At 45.5% G+C, this 19,091-nt stretch overlaps 1 protein-coding gene across 1 annotated transcript in view; it reads left to right on the forward strand.

Moving 5' to 3' along the window:
- The window catches only part of ttn.2 (titin, tandem duplicate 2), a 198,402-nt gene that overhangs the window by 117,908 nt on the left and 61,403 nt on the right, over window positions 1-19,091 (forward strand). The window contains exons 141-181 of the mRNA XM_046403600.1: window positions 91-244; window positions 669-793; window positions 889-1,007; window positions 1,136-1,316; window positions 1,399-1,701; window positions 2,062-2,589; window positions 3,308-3,610; window positions 4,032-4,188; window positions 4,331-4,473; window positions 4,698-4,816; window positions 4,939-5,116; window positions 5,247-5,531; window positions 5,653-5,946; window positions 6,078-6,377; window positions 6,566-6,874; window positions 6,962-7,188; window positions 7,272-7,586; window positions 7,830-7,944; window positions 8,097-8,405; window positions 8,514-8,695; window positions 8,994-9,123; window positions 9,269-9,420; window positions 9,761-9,908; window positions 10,011-10,231; window positions 10,708-10,804; window positions 11,010-11,306; window positions 12,003-12,302; window positions 12,730-13,044; window positions 13,425-13,648; window positions 14,015-14,165; window positions 14,265-14,546; window positions 14,713-15,015; window positions 15,184-15,489; window positions 15,836-16,117; window positions 16,415-16,602; window positions 16,952-17,063; window positions 17,234-17,372; window positions 17,937-18,100; window positions 18,198-18,349; window positions 18,448-18,604; window positions 18,767-19,048. Coding sequence (XP_046259556.1) covers window positions 91-244; window positions 669-793; window positions 889-1,007; window positions 1,136-1,316; window positions 1,399-1,701; window positions 2,062-2,589; window positions 3,308-3,610; window positions 4,032-4,188; window positions 4,331-4,473; window positions 4,698-4,816; window positions 4,939-5,116; window positions 5,247-5,531; window positions 5,653-5,946; window positions 6,078-6,377; window positions 6,566-6,874; window positions 6,962-7,188; window positions 7,272-7,586; window positions 7,830-7,944; window positions 8,097-8,405; window positions 8,514-8,695; window positions 8,994-9,123; window positions 9,269-9,420; window positions 9,761-9,908; window positions 10,011-10,231; window positions 10,708-10,804; window positions 11,010-11,306; window positions 12,003-12,302; window positions 12,730-13,044; window positions 13,425-13,648; window positions 14,015-14,165; window positions 14,265-14,546; window positions 14,713-15,015; window positions 15,184-15,489; window positions 15,836-16,117; window positions 16,415-16,602; window positions 16,952-17,063; window positions 17,234-17,372; window positions 17,937-18,100; window positions 18,198-18,349; window positions 18,448-18,604; window positions 18,767-19,048 — 9,048 coding nt within the window. The remainder of the gene's footprint in view (window positions 1-90; window positions 245-668; window positions 794-888; window positions 1,008-1,135; window positions 1,317-1,398; window positions 1,702-2,061; window positions 2,590-3,307; window positions 3,611-4,031; window positions 4,189-4,330; window positions 4,474-4,697; window positions 4,817-4,938; window positions 5,117-5,246; window positions 5,532-5,652; window positions 5,947-6,077; window positions 6,378-6,565; window positions 6,875-6,961; window positions 7,189-7,271; window positions 7,587-7,829; window positions 7,945-8,096; window positions 8,406-8,513; window positions 8,696-8,993; window positions 9,124-9,268; window positions 9,421-9,760; window positions 9,909-10,010; window positions 10,232-10,707; window positions 10,805-11,009; window positions 11,307-12,002; window positions 12,303-12,729; window positions 13,045-13,424; window positions 13,649-14,014; window positions 14,166-14,264; window positions 14,547-14,712; window positions 15,016-15,183; window positions 15,490-15,835; window positions 16,118-16,414; window positions 16,603-16,951; window positions 17,064-17,233; window positions 17,373-17,936; window positions 18,101-18,197; window positions 18,350-18,447; window positions 18,605-18,766; window positions 19,049-19,091) is intronic.

A 19,091-nucleotide genomic window follows, 5' to 3' on the forward strand; every position in this document is an offset into this window, starting at 1 on the left:
TCCAACATCTCATTTCCTGTGCAAAGTTTTTGACATCATCAAATTCACACCAGCAGCTGAATGAGTATGTTTGTTTTTCTGGGTTTCCAGGTAACCCAACACTGGACTTCCAGACTCTGGACCTTGTTGTTGTGGAAACAGAGAAGTTGCACATCCCGGTTCCCTTCAGAGCTGTCCCCTCACCCAGAATCACCTGGCACAAAGACGGCAAGGAGCTGAAGGCCGACGAACGCCTCGGCTTCAGGTCAGTGCGACGTCTCATTTGTTAAGGCACGGCGGGCAGCTGGCTGTTCTCTCTAATGTGAGCCAGTGTTGAATAGGTTCTAAAATTTGTACACATAACCTTTCAAAGGAAAGTTGATTTCTCTAATAAAATGTGTGTCATGAACCTGATGCTGGGTGAAAAAGTATCTGACATTTTTTATGTTGACCCAGCAGTCCAAAATTCAAAGAGAACCAGTTTATGTGTTATATTCAACAGAAAGCACAAATTCTCATGTTTGAGATACTGCTGATCATCTGTTTCACCTCTAGTTCCCGATCAGAAATTTTATTTATAATAATACGTTTGGCTCTGACTTAAACATTTTTGTTTCAGTCTTTTGTGGTCTAGTGTCTTTTTGTGAGCATGAGCAGCAGTGGCTGATGGGATTGTTTGTGCTCAACAGGAAGGAGTATACTTCCTGCCACCTGGAGATTGACAGCAGCGTTCATGCTGATGCAGGACAGTACAAAGTGACACTTGAGAACAGACTGGGAGCTGCCAGCGCCACCATCAACGTCAAAGTCATCGGTACTCAATCGCACGTGTCTGTCATCATGCAGACATCAGTCTGCTGGTCTCTGAGCAGGAGGTTATTTTTCAACACTCTGTCCTCCTGTCTTTAGGTCTTCCTGGGCCCTGTAAAGAAATCCTGGCCTCTGAGATCACAAAGAGCTCCTGCAAAGTGTCCTGGGATCCTCCAGACTATGACGGCGGCAGCCCAGTTATTCACTATGTCCTGCAGGTCAGAGACGGAGGCATGGTTTCATTTCTGAGCTGTGAAGACCGTGTTGAATCAGGGCCCCAAAGACTGCTGGGTGTGAAAAAAAAATTTTTTTGGTTTGTTGTTTGTTTGTTTGTGTGTGTGCGCAGCGCCGTGAGGCCGGCAGGAGGACATATGTCAACATGATGTCTGGAGAAAACAAGGTGAGCTGGACCGTGAAAGACCTCATCCCCAACGGAGAGTACTACTTCCGAGTCCAGGCAGTCAACAAGATCGGGGGAGGAGAGTTTGTTGAGCTCCGCAATCCTGTCATCGCAGAGGACCAGAAACGTAAGAAACAACTTATAAAAGTCCAAAAAGTCGTTGGTTTGTGTCCAAGACAAATCAAACTACGATCTGTCTCTCATCTCAGATGCTCCTGACCCACCGGTGGATGTGGAGACCCACAACCCCACGTCAAGCACCATCACTCTGACCTGGAAGCCGCCTATGTACGACGGCGGCTGCAAGATTATGGGCTACGTCCTGGAGAAGCAGCAGAAGGGCGAGGACAAGTGGGAGAGGTGCAACGACTTCCTGGTGCCTGTCCTGTCCTACACTGTCAGAGGGCTAACGGAGGGCAAGAACTACACCTTCAGAGTCAAAGCCGAAAACGCTGCCGGGGTCAGCGAGCCGTCTCGCAACACGCCATTCGTCAAGGCTTCGGACGCCATCGGTAAAAATGATATTTGCTCCCGACAAAAGCAGTTTCACAGTCTCATTGCAGAGCAAAGAAAGCTAAAGCAAATACATTACAATATCCATACGCTGTGCAGCATCAAAACGTTTTATAGGAACTGTTTTCCCATTTCAATTCTGTATGCTCAGCTGACTTGGCTGGCTGATGGTGGTAGCTTCATAAGTAGCATACAAACATGAAACATGTAACTTTCAGAAACAAAGTGAAGTATATATCTCAAACTATTAATTTCCTTTAAGACATAAAAGCAATATGTACAACTACAGAGGGCTGCAGCTTTTGTCTTTGATAATAATGCAGCTGAGGAATTCATTTTGCTGATTTGACTTCTTTCAGACCGTCCAAAGGTTTTCCTGAGCGGCAGCCTGCAGTCTGGCCTCAGTGTGAAACGAGGCTGCGAGATCTGCCTGGACGCCAACATTTCTGGCTCTCCATATCCTCAGATCACCTGGTACTGGAACAACCAGGTGATCCGGCCTGAGCCGCTCCGCAAGAGACCTGAAAAACCCCTGAAGAAGAAGGTAGAGAAGAAGGAGGAGAAGAAGGAGGAGGAGAAGAAGGAAACTGGAGAAGCTGAGAAGAAGGAAGAGAAGGAGGGAGAAGTGAAGGAAGGAGAAGAGAAGAAGGAGGGAGAGGGGGAGAAGAAGGAGGAGGAGAAGAAGAAGGAAGAGGAGGCAGCAGAACCCGAGGTGGAGGAGACCGACTACCCAACGATGAACGAACGTCTGACCATTGACAACAGCCACAGGGGCATGTCCTCTGTCGTAATCAAGGACTCGTACCGCAGCGACCACGGCGTTTACATGGTGAAGGTGGAGAACGATCATGGCACTGCCTCAGCCACCTGCGAGGTCAACGTGCTTGGTGAGAAATCTTCTTTCTTTTCTGTTGTTCAGCTGAACTGCGTTTAATGTGTAGCGGAGGCTCCTCAGTCACGAGGATTTGCTGCTGTCCTTTGTCTCACACAACTAACTGACTGTCTTTATGTTTCCGACTTTGGATCGGACTAAACAAGACAAATTTTTCTAATACTTCATATACTAAATAATTAACTGAATGAGGAAATAATGGGAACATTTGCTGATAATGGTAATCATGGATAGCTGAATGCCTACACGTAACAATAAATGTGGTGAAGCAGCGTTAACATATTACTATTTGACAGATATTTTCCTTATCTTCAGAACTTTAAAATCTTAGAGAAGAAATGGCTAATGAATTAGTTGAAAATGATTCCATTCTACTTTTCTATTTTATTTTTTATTGTAGATTTTCAATAAAACTGTATAATTGTAAAATTTTAAATTTTAAATTATACAAAATTTTCACCAAATTTCTTTTCTAAGATCAGTTCTTCATGAAGTCAGTGACAACTGCTTTAATTGGTATTTAAAATTACAAAAAATGCAGTGACTCACAGAGACAGCTAGATCAACACAGTACATCTCCCTCCATGTTTATGCCCATCCCCACTGTACTGTTTTATAATCAAACAATTAATTCCATAAACGATTACACGTACATATAAAAAAATCAACATAACAAAAATCGCAAAAAAAAAAAACGTTCCTTCTGTCCATAGATACCCCTGGGCCTCCAGTGAACTTCACATTTGAGGAGGTGAGGAAGAACTCTGTGATTTGTAAGTGGGATCCTCCTCTGGATGACGGCGGCAGTGAGATCCTCAACTACACTCTGGAGAAGAAAGACAACTCGAAGCTGGAGATCGGCTGGAGCAGCGTCACCTCCACTCTAAGAGGATGTCGCTACCTGGTGCCTAAACTCATCGAGAAGAAGGAGTACATCTTCAGGGTAGTAGCAGAGAACAAGTATGGCGCTGGTCCATACTGCGTCTCCAAACCACTCGTCGCTAAGAATCCTTTCGGTATGGTGTTATTTATCATTATGTCTTTGTTCATGTTATTGATGATTGATGCTTTTTTCTTAATTTGTTTTTCTGTCACGTATGCTTTCATAAATACATTTTTAACATGCAATTTTAGATGAAAATGATTGTTTTTGTTAAGCTTAGATGTTTGTAAGCATTGTAAGTTTCCTTTTTTGCTAGATCACATTTTAGCTCACAATGTTAGCGTACATTTATGGAAATTTACCATTGTTGTTAGCTTACAAAAACAACTAATCCCTAAAGAAAACTACAAACTTTAAACGATTTGGAGACTCTAATCTATTGTTTTCTTAGCAAGTCAATAAGGAAATAACTCTAAAGAAATGTTGAAAAACAGCACAAATGAAGATCTGACTGAATATTTTTTCCTGCTGTCCTGTCTAATTGTCCTGCTCAGAACCTCCTGAGGCTCCTGATAAACCACAGATTGACGACATTACAGCCCACAGCATGCTGGTCACTTGGAACCAACCAAACGACAATGGCAGCCCCATCTTGGGATACTGGGTGGAGCGCCGTGAGATCAACAGTTCACATTGGGCACGTGTCAACAGGTGAAAAAACACAAATCCTTTTTTCTCTACTGAGACTCGGCAAATTAGTATCGGCTTACATCTGGGGACATCTCAACACCTGCAGGTACCATTTTACCAATAATCGTTTTGCCTGACTGTTCCCTTCCGTCCTCTTCTTTAGGAACATCATTCCTGACACTGAGCTGAATGTTGAAGGTCTCCTGGAGGGCCTCACTTACATCTTCAGGGTGGCGGCTGAGAACCAGGCCGGCCCTGGGAAGTTCAGCATCCCCTCTGATCCCAAGACAGCCCAGGCTCCGATCTGTACGTAAACTGTTTTAAACCATCTGTTCTGTACAGCTCTGTTTTCTGCCTTCTTATTTATGTCATTGTGGTGGACATCACAAAATGTTTGGTTGCAATCGCATATTTTTAAAAAACTTCTCCAGATGGTTATTAGATTAGATATTATTACCATTATTTTGACGAAGCATCTTTAGAGTTATGAGAAGGAATTAACATCTATGTTCATTTGGTTATTTCTTCAGTACCTCCTGGTCCTCCAATTGCCCGAGTGGCAGCAACCACAGACCACTCCATCGAGGTGGAGTGGGATCCACCTGCCGACAACGGTGGAGGAGAGATCCTGGGATACCACGTTGATAAGGTCAGATTATCAAATCACCTCGACTCGCACTTTCTCACCTTTACTGAAGCAGACTTTCTCGACCCAAGACTTTAAACTGCATTGTTTTCAATTCAGACTTGTTGTTCTGTGGTGTTCTTCAGGCCATGGCTGGTACCAAGGACTGGTCCAGGTCTACAGAGCGTCCTTGGAAGAACCGGACTTTCACCGTCTATGGAGTTCGTGAGGGAGCTAAGTACCTGGTCAGAGTCATTGCCTGCAATGCTGCTGGAGAGGGAACACCAGGATTCACAGAGTCTGTGTTCGTCAGGAATCCTGCAGGTCAGCCAAGAACAGAATAAGATTGAGCAAACAAATGGAGAGTGAAACTGGGATTTTACCAGGTCAAATGATGTCTGATTCATTGTTGATGAAAATCTCTTCTTTTTTTCATCATGGTCGCCCTCCGCAGAGATGCCGGTGATTGAACTGGATCTGTCTGTCAAAAATGGCGTGATCATCAGAGCTGGAGAGACCCTCAGTGTACCCGCTACAGTCACAGGTAAACCCTACCCATCTATCACCTGGACCATTGACGATGCCAAACCTGACAAAGACCGTGTGGAGATCCTCACCGAGGGCAACGACAGCATTGTTTCAATCAAGAACGTTCAGAGAAAGGACTGCGGTAAATACCACATCTCTGCCTGCAATCCCAGCGGCACCAGGGCTGCCTCCACCAGAGTGGAGGTCATGGGTGAGTGACAGTTGACAAAGACACTGAAGGACTTCATGGTAAAACTTGACAGTTAACTTTCAGTGAATCAAAGCCAATAAATAAAAATGAACACAGAAGGATAATATTGTTTTATCTTCAGATGTTCCCGGACCGGTCACGGACCTGAAACCTGTTGTCGTCACTCGCAAGATGATCTTCCTGAACTGGGACGACCCGGAGGATGATGGAGGCAGCGACTTGACTGGCTTCATTGTGGAGCGAAGAGACGCCAAGATGCATACATGGAGGCAGCCTGTTGAAACTACTTCGTCAAAGTGTGAGTGTGTCGGCATCATGGAGGGACAGGAGTACATGTTCCGGGTCATCGCAAAGAACAAGTATGGCATGGGCCCACCTGTTGAGCTCGGACCCATCAAGGCTGTGGACCCACAGGGTGAGTCCTAAAATTATTTGATTTTGATTCACAAATGAATGCTAAAATTCTCCCTTGTGAGCCGACCAAGGATTGAGTTTGACATGATTAATGGTCTTGGATAATCGTTGTTTTGTTGGTTGGTTCTCCAGGTCCACCATCGTACCCCGAGAAGTTCCACTACACCGAGCGCACCAAGAACTCCATCACACTGGCCTGGAAGCCACCACGTAATGATGGCGGCAGCCCTGTCATCGGCTACTTTGTTGAGAAGAAGAGACAGGACCAGCAGGCCTTTGAGCCCTGTAACACGGAGATCTGCCCGAACATGACCATGACTGTGGAGGGTCTGGATGATGCCTGGATGTATGAGTTCAGGATCAAGTGCGCCAACCTAATTGGAGAGAGCGAGCCATCCATCCCGCTCACTGTGGTCATCCAAGACGATGAAGGTAGGGCATAATGTTAGCGTCATAAAACCCCTAATCCTACTTTTATGCTCAGTAAACAAGCCAAGTAATTTTTTTCTTGAGAGAATTCAATTAAAAATGAATGGGATCAAACCATTAGAGATGCTAATGGTGCTCTCTACTGTTTTCATGTATGCTGAATTGTTTTGTTCCTGTTCTGTCCCTCATAGTGGCTCCTGAGGTCCACATGCTGAAACACTTCAAGGGAGACTCCATTACTGTGAGGAAGGGTGAGTCCATTGAGATTCCCGCTGATGTCCTGGGTCTCCCCATCCCGAAGGTTGAGTGGTCCAAGGATGATGTGGTGATCGAGAAGCCCACAGAGACTCTGCTCATGGAGACCGAAGTCACTGGCAGGATGAACTGCAAGACCATGCTGTCAATCCCAGCAGCCAACAGGAGGGACCGTGGCAGCTATACTGTGTCTGCCTCCAACAACATGGGCTCAGCCAAACACACCATCTCGGTCATGGTGCTGGGTGAGTTTAGACATGCCATCAACTCACAATGTGCTTATCCATATGTAAAATCTAGTATAAACTAAGTGTGTTTTACTCTCCTCTCAGACCGACCACTTCCACCCAGGAATGTCACAGTTTCCAACATTAAAGCAGAGTCTTGCTACCTCCATTGGGATGCACCACTGGATAATGGTGGCAGTGAGCTGACTAACTACATTGTTGAGAAGATGGAGGTAGTGAAGGGGGAACCAGAGCTAGAAGAGGGACAGGAAGCTCCACCTGAGCCACAGTGGGTGGAGGTAACGAACAGCATCATCGACAGGAAATACGGGGTATGTCCTGACAGCAATAATAACAATGATAATGGGGTTGTTGGGTTAGGTTCTAATGGTGACAACACTTCCCTGTTCTCCAGGTATGGAACCTCGAGACAAACAAGACCTATCTGTTCCGGGTTAGAGCTGAGAACCGCTATGGTATATCTGACCCCTGCGCAACGGAGGAAGTCCAGATCACAGATCCATTTGGTCTTCCTGGACCGCCAGAGAAACCAACCATCGCAGAGTACTCCAAGACCTCCATGACCCTAACTTGGGAGCCTCCCAGAGACACTGGTGGCTCTATGATTATCGGCTACTGGCTGGAGAAGAGAGAGAAAGGCACTGACTACTGGGCCAGAGTCAACAAGATGCCTGTCACCAAGAGGGGCATGAAAGGCTGGGAGTACCAGGTGAGCTGGGACTTGGTTATATGTAAATTATTGACATTGTAAATCATTGTCATCTGTTGCAGCCTTTGTATGTGTTAGTATGTGCACAGTGTCTATATGTGTGCATACACTTATTGGTTAATAAAGGAAAGTAAACAGACCACTTGTAAGAACCCTCACAGACCTGTTGAAAGGAAGATCACGGTACTTTAGAAAGGTCTTTTAGGAGTCTGTTGAATTGTCTTGTTTTTCCGTGTCTCTCAGGTGACTCGTTTGATCGAAGGAACAGAATATGAGTTCAGGGTTGCTGCCTGCAATTCTGCAGGAACTGGGCCGTTCAGTGGACCATCTGACTCCGCCTTTGCTGTCGATCCCCTGAGTGAGTAACAAACAACAGGATTTCAGCTTCATGTAATAAGTCCAACATATTCTCAAAGAGACAGTTTCCCCTGCCTGTTGGAAGATGATGATCAAGTTGATTTCCCCATATTGGATGCTATTTTGTTTACAAACTGCTGTTCTCCACTCCAGCTCCTCCCAGCATGCCTGCTGCCCCTGAGGTGGTTGACAAGACAAAGCACAGTGTCACACTGTCTTGGAAGCCGCCAGAGAGGGATGGAGGCAGCCCCATCAAGGGCTACATCATCCAGATCCAGGATGAGGGCAAATCAGATTGGGTGAGGGTGAACGACCCAGACACCCTGCACCCCACCACTGAGTTCACTGTGCCCAGTCTCCGCGAGCTCAAACGCCACCGCTTTAGGATCATCGCCGTAAATGATGTTGGCGAGTCAGACCCCAGCCCCCGCACCGGCGAGGTTCTAGTTGAAGACATTCAGCGTATGTTCTACTTAGAAGTCTCACCCCATTCAATATATGATCATTTTGAGATTTTCTGTTCATGTTCTTCTGTCACTGATGTTTCCGCCGATGTTTCTTATATGACAGTTGGGCCTTCCATCAACATTGACGTAATGGCAGACGACCTGCTCTGCATCCGTGCCGGAGATCCTATTAGGATCCCTGCCACCATCAAAGGCCGCCCTGTTCCCAAGGTAACCTGGGACTTTGATGGCAAAGCCAAGTCACACAAGAAGAACAAACTGCACACACTGCCTGTGGACTCAGAGGTAAGACAGCAACACAATCATTTTCTCACCACATCTTCCAGTAAAATCTACTCACATTTCTTTCTTTAAACAATCTATTTGAGAAGCAATTTTCAGTAAAGCATTCCAGATATTCTCATCCCCTGAAACTGAAAATCAACCGATACAAAGAGAGAACCTTTCGAAGTTTGAATTATTTAATCACAGCGTTGATTATTTTTATTTTTAACTGTACGTTTTATAGAATACTTTTTGAAGGTCAACTGCGTTCATGTTTTGTGGATCCAGTCTTATTTTCAAACTGTTTTCATGCATTCAGGTTGAGTCCACCGACACCACGTCTGTTGTGACCATCCCTGTCAGTCTGAGGAGCCACTCTGGACGTTACACCATCACTGCCAAGAACAAGTCTGGACAGAAACATGTCAACGTCCGAGTCAATGTGCTCGGTATGTGTGTTGTTTATACTGTATATAGACCCCGACCCTGCACACGTCCCTTACTCTTGAGGCATGGTACAGTTTGCTGTCACAGTACTGTGGTTATTGTTTTGCTGCTCTTGTGTCTCTGACTGTAATTGTCTCCTGGGTGCAGACGTCCCCGGACCTCCCAAAGAACTCAAGGTAACTGACATCACCCGGTCGACGATGAGGCTGATCTGGAAACTGCCCGACAATGACGGAGGGGAGAGGATCAAGAGCTACTTTATCGAGAAGAAATCTGTCACTGACAAGGCCTGGACAAAGGTAAATACTGATCAGGCCATTTGTCAATGTGCCCATGTCATTTTAGTTCCACTTTTTCATAAAATTTCACGAAATTTCTACAAGTACTATTTCAGCATTTTAGTTGATTTTTATTATCATTTTTTATTTTAGAAAACAAACTCCTTTAGTTGGAATTTAGTGTGATAATAATAATAACAAAAATATTCAACTCCACTGGGAATTTTGTTTGCTAATTGGATAAATGCCAGTCTGGAAGAAATATCCTGTCTTTTTAGCGATTAACTAGATAGATAGATAGATACTTTATTGATCCCGAGGAAAATTCAAGACAAAACTGATGGATTTATTAATTTATCAGGTGAATGCAGCCTGTGCCAGCCAGGCTTATGTGGTGCCGGGCCTGCTTGAAGGTCAGGACTACCTGTTCAGGGTCCGAGCTGAGAACAGACTTGGATTTGGCCCATTCACTGTCACCACCGAACCTGCGCGAGCCAGAGACCCCATCTGTGAGTACAGAGCTACAGTTCCAACTCCACAGATACAGCACAACATCCCAAAACCCTCACTAGTTACCCTAATGCAATCTTTCTCTTCCTCCTCATCCTCAGACCCACCTGACCCCCCCACCAAGCTGAAGGTCAATCTGGTGACAAAGAACACTGTCACTTTGAGCTGGGAGCCTCCCAAAAACAATGGGGGCTCTCCAGTGACGCATTACATCATCGAGCGTTTGAGCTGGGACACCAGTGGCAAGGAGAAGGAGACCTGGAAGCAGTGCAACAAGAGAGACGTGGAGGAACTCACCTTTGTGGTTGAGGACCTGAAGGAGGTCAGCCTGAGTCCTTCAAATGATCCCACCACGCTAACTTTGCTTTTTCCTGCCTTCGTTAATGTTCAGTAGCACTTATGAACACAGGGCTGAACTAAGTGTCTCTTCGCTCTTGGCAAACCTCAGCCTTTTCATCTTTCGGACCCATTGTGTTCTGTATTGTGTACTGCATCTGTGTGTGCTTTAATGTTATGTTTTCAAAAGAGGCTTTCAGATAAATTGTTTTATTGAATGTTACTGTCACAAAGAAACTGAAGACACAATGGACCCACAACAGAAGCCTGAGGAAACCCCAATAAGGACATAGAGTTGTTAGTGATGATGGACTCTTAAGCCTGTGGAGAATCACTGTCTGTTGCGCTCTACTGATACAGATATTACAATCTGAGGTGTTTCACATGACAATGAAATACTGATGAAGTCAAATTCCCTTCAGAGCATCACTTAATGTTCACTGTCTTGCCGTTGATCTGCAGGGAGGAGAGTATGAGTTCAGGGTAAAAGCAGTGAATGCCGCTGGACCCAGCCGACCCTCTGCCACTGCTGGACCCCTGGTCATCAAGGATCAGACATGTGAGTGACGGGCACTTATGACAAGCTGCTCAAAAAACTTGTTAAATGTGTACATTGTACAAACGGGCCATGAATATCTCTTAAAGTTAAACTGGGAACCTCAGAAAAAATTTTAAACACATTAGCCACAACTGTTTTCAACTTTCAACTAGTTTTGTTTGTTGCTTCAGGCCACCTGCATAAAGCATTTCATTTGTTTCTGCAGGTGCTCCCACCATTGAGCTGCGTGAGGCCATGGAGGGCGAGGAGGGCTGCGATGTCAGCATTGTGGCCAAGGTGAGCGGCTGTCCGTTCCCCACGCTCACCTGGCAGAAAGCCAGTCTGGCCAAACCTGAGGAGAAGGCTGCCATCCAGTACGACCAGCATATCAGCAAACTGGTGACCCAGGACAAGTGCACGCTGCTGATCCAGCAGGCCGACAGGCACGACAGCGCCCTCTACAGCCTGACAGCGAGCAACAGTCTGGGCACTGTCACCAAGGATATCAAACTCTCTGTGTTTGGTGAGGCGCACGTAACGTGTTATCGCATCAAGTCATGTAGATTGATTTAAAGAAATTATAGTTTTTTAAATCATCAGTTGTTGCTAAACCCCCCCTTACTGGATTAGAGGAACCTTAAGCTCTGCCAGTCCAGCTGTCAGTACTTGAGATGTTGTTATGTCTGTGCACATTCATTAATCCTAATCCTGGAAGACTTTTCCGTTCAAGGGGAAACTTTCCTACATACTTGTATGGGGACTAACTAGCTCTATACTGCAAAACAAGAACAAATTTGTTTCTTTACCTCCGTGACTTGTACAAGAAACATAATCAGCGGTGGATGAAGATGCTATAACGTAATCAAACAACTCATGAGCTAATGTTAGCTACAGCTGATAAAATTTGCCAGTGTCAGTCATGATTTCTTCTAAAATCGCCTATTGTCAGCTAGGAAAGAGAAGCTGATTTTGTTTACTTCACCAGAAATGAGGCATTGTTTGAAAAATGACTATGAATTTGATGGTAAATATTTATATTTGCTGTGTTTGAGTTATGAGCGAACAATCACTTCTTAATTATTTACAAATCAAGATGTGAATTGATGATAAATAGGTAATTGAACATGGTGAAGTGTTTATCCAGTAAAAAACATATTAGAAACCCTCCCATGTTGCTCCAACATAAATGACTCAAACCCCCCGCCCCCCGCCCCCGCAGGACCTCCCGGCCCGCCTGTCGGACCAATCAAGTTCACAGAGGTGTTTGCAGAGAGGATTGGTCTGGTCTGGAACCCTCCTACTGATGACGGTGGATCCAAGATCACCAACTATGTGGTTGAGAAACGTGAGGACAACAGGAAGTCCTGGGTCCATGTCTCCAACGACCCTAAGGAGTGTGCCTACGTGGTGACCCGGCTTACTGAAAACCACGAGTACGAGTTCAGAGTTATGGCCCAAAACAAGTTTGGAGTCGGACCTCCGTTGACCAGTGAGCCTGAGAAGGCCAGAAACCTCTTCAGTAAGTTCAGATCAGTTGACCTGTCAGGCTCTCATCACCTGAACTAACATTTTAGTCCATAATCTACTTGTAATGTTTTACATATTGTAATGTTTATTATCTCTTATATCTGATAATATCCCTTAAATCTTATTTAAATGGCTTTGCTTTGATATGCGTGTATATTCTGTTTGCTCCAGCACAACGTGATGAACGATTTGTTTAACTGAGAATTAACACGACAAAAAAATGACACGAAAAGGTTATTAACTCTCATCGAGCCGTTTATTTGATAGCTAACAACTGCCTCTGTATTTTGGATCAGTTCCTTAGTCCCCGAGTTCAGCTGAGTTCAGTTAAACGTCTAAAGAAAAACCCGTACGATCAATAACACATCAGTCATTCCTTCAGCTGATCTACTCGTTATTGCTGACCTGTCCTCTTGCAGCCGTGCCGGGTCAATGTGAGAAACCAACTGTAACCGAAGTCTGTCTGGAGTCGATGACCGTAAACTGGGACGAGCCCAAGTACGACGGTGGCTCCCCCATCACCGGCTACATTGTCGAGAAGAAGGAGACCACCTCCAAGCGCTGGGCCCGCGTCACCCGCGAGCCGATCCGAGCGCTGCCTCTGGGTAACAACTGGGACGTCACCGGCCTGCTGGAGGGCGCCATGTACCAGTTCAGGGTCATCGCTGTCAATGCGGCTGGCTGCGGTCTGCCCAGCATGCCCTCTGACCCCGTACTCTGCAGAGACCCCATCAGTAAGATGTTTGCACTGTGTGAGAGGCTCAGCGGATCAATTAGTTGAAAGGTTTTAGTGCAATGACTTCAGATTTTATTTGGTTACCAAACTTTTGCCTTGAAATTCAGAGGGAGTTCATAGTGTAGCCCACACCTCTCTGAATCCAGACCAGCCAAACACAGCGTCACAGTAGTTCAGTAGTTCAAAAAACACTGGCCAAATATTTTACGATTAAAAGATGGATGGAGTCTGCTTATTCGTGAAACTACTATTTAAACAGAAGAATTTCTTTGTCAAACTACTATTTCCAAGGTTGTTAATGAATTCAAACTCAATAAAGTGCAATTACGACAATTCAAAGGTGATAGTGATAATGCTGATGTACAATTATTTCATCAGAGCCTCCCGGGCCCCCCACTCCAAAGGTGACGGACTGGACAAAGTCAACGGTGGAGCTGGAGTGGATCCCTCCTCTGCTAGACGGAGGGTCAAAGGTCACAGGCTACATCGTGGAGTTCAAGGAGGTGAACAAGGAGGAGGAGGAGAAGAAGGCTCAGAGGAGGCTGCTGCTGAGCGATGCTGAGGAGGAGAAAGAACCTGAGAGCGAGGAGGCCTGGGAGAAGGTACAGATACAAACACCTCAGTTTAACACCTGGATGTGCCTGCAGGAAAGGAAAAAAATGTGGCATACTACCAGAGCAGTGAACGTCTACAACCTCATATTCAAAACACTTGATGCCCTTTGGCTAGAGGTTTTCTTCAGAGCATTAGTCTAACTACTTCAGCAAATGTATTTTAATAAAATATGATGGTGGACAAACAATAAAATACAAAATGGAAACCTCAAACTACATAATACTTACCACATAAGTTTGCATTCATGTAGCTTAATTGTTTTTATTTCTTTTTAAAGTATCTGTAAAGAACAAACACACCAAACAAAAGCAAAATGTTCATGTTGTTTTTCTTTTCTTCATCTCTCTCTCCAGGCGAAAGACACAGAGATCAGAGGAACCAAGTTTGTCGTGGCTGGTTTGAAGGAAGGCGGTCTGTACCGCTTCAGAGTTCGAGCTGTGAATGCTGCTGGAGTAGGGGACCCTGGACTCGTATCTGAGCTGATTGAGGTCAAAGACAGAACAAGTAAGAGTCTGGTCCATCTCTGAGTGGGAAGTGTGGACATGTCATGTGAGGTTTCTGATGATAAAACCTTTTTCATTAAATACAAATGTTCTCCTCTAGTCCCTCCTGAGATGGATCTTGATGCCTCAGTGAAGGAAAAGATTGTGGTCCACGCCGGTGGCACCATCCGCATCATCGCCTACGTGTCCGGTAAACCAGCCCCACAGATCAAATGGTGCAGAGACGACGCCGAGGTGCCCAAAGAGGCTGTGGTGGAGACGACTGGCATCTCCAATTCGCTGGTCATCAAGAACTGCAGACGCCAACACCAGGGCATCTACACTCTGAGCGCCAAGAACGAGGGAGGAGAGAGGAAGAAGGCTGTCATTGTTGAGGTCCTGGGTGAGTCAACCTGATCAGTAAATCCTCACGACCGTAGAGGCATAAAATACTTTACAAAAAAACAAAAGCTTCTCTGTGTCTTTGTATGTTGCCACATTTAATTTGAGAATTCTCTAAAACTGTTTGAACTGTCTAACCAGTCTCTGACTTTCTGTCCTCCTTCCAGATGTCCCCGGACCAGTCGGCCTTCCTTTTGCTGGAGAGAATCTGACTAACGACTCCTGCAAGCTGACCTGGTACTCCCCAGAGGATGATGGTGGCTCGGCCATCACTAATTACATCATCGAGAAGAGGGAGTCGGATCGCATGGGCTGGACGTCGGTGTCCTACACAGTGACAAGGAACAACGCTGTGGTTCAGGGACTCATTGACGGCAAGGGCTACTTCTTCAGGATTGCAGCTGAGAACATCATCGGCATGGGACCTTTCATCGAAACCGACAGGATGGTCCTCATCAAGGACCCCATCTGTAAGTCAGAGACATTAAATTAATACAAGAACTGTGAAAATGTCTGTTACTGCAGCTGATCTTTTAGTTCCTCTGAGAATAGAAGGAGTCGATGTCGTTTTAATCAAGTAATGTGAGAAAATATAAGACACAGATAATTCATCGCGTTTGTGTTTGTGTGTCCTCCAGCCGTTCCAGAGCGTCCAGAGGACCTGATCATCACTGCTGTTACGAAGGACTCAATCTCTGTCTTCTGGAGACCGCCCAAGTACGACGGCGGTGCTGAGGTGACTGAGTACGTCCTTGAGTCCCGCATGATCGGCCGGGACAACTTCACACGAGTGGGTGGAGAGGACAAGCTGATGGACAGGAAGTTCACACTGACGGGGCTGAAGGATGGCTCGAGTCATGAGTTCAGAGTGTCCGCCATCAACCAGGTTGGACAGGGCAAACCGTCATTTGCCACCAAACCAGTCCAGTGCAAGGACGAGCTCGGTGAGTGTCACAACACAAACACAAGAAGATGACTCCTCCTGCCTGCTACACTGACTAACACGTGTCCAGCTGTCGAGTTCACTGTTGCTGGTTGACATGAACACCTACATGGATTTGGAGTTTTTGTTTAGGAATCAGTTTAATGTTGAGGGGAGAAAGTTATCCTTCTCTTCGTGTTAAGACACATTTGATGACTGATCAGTACAAACATCCATTTTTATTTACATATTCCTCCACTGTGATCTTGTGCTTGTCTGTGAAGTGTTAATAAGCTCTCTTAAAAGGTGTTAATGTGGTGAATCCTGTTCTAAAGCAAAAATTCAAATTGTCCCGTCTCTCTCCTCAGAACCACCTACTCTGGAAATGGACATCAGGGACAAGATGATGGTGAAGGTGGGTGACAGCTGCACACTGTCAGGACGCTACAGCGGCAAACCGGCCCCAACAATCTCCTGGACAAAGAACGACGAGGAGCTGAAGGCAGATGAGGAGATCAGCTTCCACAGCACTGCCCGACACCTCAGCCTCAACATTAGCAAAGCCAAGAGAGAACACAGCGGCCGCTACTGCGTCAGCGTGGAGAACGCTGCCGGAGCTCGCACGGGCATCTGCACCATCACCGTAGTCGGTGAGTCGCTGTTCCGCGAAAAACTCATAACAAATAATTCTACCACACTGTTTGTTAGTAGACAACTTTTTCTTAAAATTAGGTCTATAAATGAATGAAATAAAAAGATTTACATTAGAAAGTAAGGATATTATAGTGAGGAAATACAAACGCGAAGAGGAAGGAAAAGTCCTGAGCTGGTTTGTATGACTTGAAATTCAAAGTTCAGGATTTTCTAGATTTTAAAACATCAATATTTTTGATTGTAGTTTTAAATAAACCCGAAGAGTCACTTGTATGAATGCCTCCTCCTATCAGACCGCCCTCAGCCTCCGGAGGGCCCCGTGGTCTTCAACGAGATCTACAGGAACTACATGGTGATATCCTGGAACCCTCCTCTGGATGATGGAGGCTGCGCAGTCTCCAACTACATCATCGAGAAGAGAGACACCAACAGAGACCTGTGGATGCCTGTCACCTCGTCCTGCACCAGGACCACCTGCAAGGTGAGCATATCAGTGCCGAAACACTCAGAGGAAAACACAATTTGACCAGAGAAAAGTTAGACAGTTACTTGAAAGGTGGACAAAGTTAAACTACTTTGCACCAAATATCCTGAAGGCTTCACCAATGAAGAGAAACTCTTGGGTTCAGATTGTGTTCAAAACGTTGATTTAAGGTATGAAATGGCTTTAAATAATCAATGGACACTGATTTTATGTAATAATTAATTCTCACGTGAACAGACAGTAAGACAAAATTAACCACAAAACAGACAGGTATGCTTATGGTTAACTTTTGATGTCAACTTCCACTCAAAAACTGAAGGAAAACAACTGCTGTCTGATCCTTCAGGTGCCGAAGCTGATTGAGGGCCGTGAGTACATCATCAGGATCATGGCTCAGAACATCTATGGCATCAGCGACCCCCTGCTGTCTGCAGAGACAAAGGCGAGAGATATCTTCAGTAAGTCCCGACACCCGCACTACAGGAAACATTGAGAGGTGTTCACACTGGGGAGGGACACCTCCACCTGCCGAGGAACCCGTTTGGAAAGTGCAGGTGCTGCTGCAGGTAGTGGAGTTGACACATCCTGCAGTGCCTGATCTTTGGGTCTGTGCTTGTTTCCAACACAGAGGTTCCTGATGCCCCTAAACAGCCCACAGTGAAGGAAGTTTACCACGACTCCGCCCTCATCAGCTGGGAGCCACCTGCTGATGGAGGAAAGCCAATCACAGGCTACATTGTGGAGAGGAAGGAGACCATGGCCAACAGGTACGCAGACACACACACACACACACACACACTTGGAAGATGAAGATGTGCCCCAGGTTCAGACTCACCGACTGCATTACATGAAGTGATGAAAACAACAAGCTCTGGAGCTGACAAGCTGACTTTTCACAACAAGACATTCTTAAAGTTTCACTTTGGTAACTTATTTTTTGAAAAAAAGAAAGTCATTAACGGCACAAACACTGCAACTTAAAAAAAGTCATCTGACCTGAAAAGGTTCAAGAGCTGGCCCACCTTAAGATTCATTTTGTCCTCTTCATTTAAAAATATTATAATGTTTATATAGTTTTATTTTTTGTCAGTTAAGGGACCTTGAGATTCTGGTACTTTTGGCATCTTAATGACACAATGAAATACAACACAGTAGGCATTTTAGGACATTTTAAACACACTGAGTTTGGCCTTCCAGAAAATGACTTAATGAAGTCACTACATTGAAACAACATGGCTAAAATCTCCTTCCAAACCCCCTAAAATGAGAAATATTAAGACTACAAAATAAAATATGAACATGTGATAAGCTGTTAATGTTTCTGCTTCCAGGTGGGTTCGCTGCAACACAGAGAGAATCCATCCAAAGGTGGAGTACTGGGTGTTGGAGCTGCTGCAAGGCTGTGAGTACGAGTTCAGAGTCAGCGCTGAGAATGAGGTAGGAGTCGGTGACCCGAGCCCACCCTCCAAACCCGTCTTCGCCAAAGATCCCATTGGTGAGTTCACCTCTCACAAAATCATTTCATTTTATATATTGAAATGATATTCGCATATCCTCTCAGTACATGAATTCCTCCCTGTCCTTTGTCACAGTGAAACCCGGTCCACCAGTGAATGTCCAGGCCATTGACTACACCAAGGAGTCAGTGACTCTGTCCTGGCAGCCACCTACCGACACTGGCAGAGGAAAGATCTTCGGTTACTTGCTGGAGTTCCAGAAGGCTGGAGAGGAGGAGTGGTGCAAGGTGAGAAAGCTGTCCGATTACCCTGTAATAAAATTTCAGCTCTTCTCCCCAAATCTTAAATGATCATCTTGATATGGAACTCCTGCTGCTGTCCCCAGGTGAACCAGACTCCAGACTCCTGCCAGGAGACCAGGTTTAAAGTGATCAACCTGGATGAAGGTGCTCTGTACCGCTTCAGAGTCATGGCTGTGAATGCTGCTGGAGAGTCCGACCCAGCTAACCTGAAGGAGCCAATCAGAGTGCAGGACAGACTGGGTGAGTTGTCATTTCAGCAGTTCAATATTTAATGAACCACCTTTTAACTAATTATTTAAAAAGTGCTCTGTACATCAAATGTTATTAATGACCAATAATTCTCATTAATTTGCCTGTTCATGTCTCTTGTTTTGTTCCTCTACACCCTTGTTGGCCCCTCAGAGCCCCCTGAGCTAATTCTGGATGCTGGAATGACAAGAGAGGTGAAGGCCATGGCTGGCACTCACATTACACTGATGGCCACAATCAAAGGCGTCCCATTCCCCACTGTTACCTGGAAGAAGAACGACGCTGAAGTTCCCACCAGGGCCGACATTGAGACCAATCAGGCCGGCACCAAGCTAGAGATGAGGTTCTGTAACCGTGGTGACTGTGGAGACTACACCCTAACCGTGGAGAACCCGGCAGGATCTAAGACAGTCACTTGTACTGTTCTTGTTCTTGGTAAGAATTACACAAACAGTTTTGGCTTGAATACCCTATTGTG

Source organism: Scatophagus argus, chromosome 11 (genome assembly GCF_020382885.2).
Source record: "Scatophagus argus isolate fScaArg1 chromosome 11, fScaArg1.pri, whole genome shotgun sequence".
In the NCBI taxonomy this organism is placed as follows: domain Eukaryota; kingdom Metazoa; phylum Chordata; class Actinopteri; family Scatophagidae; genus Scatophagus; species Scatophagus argus.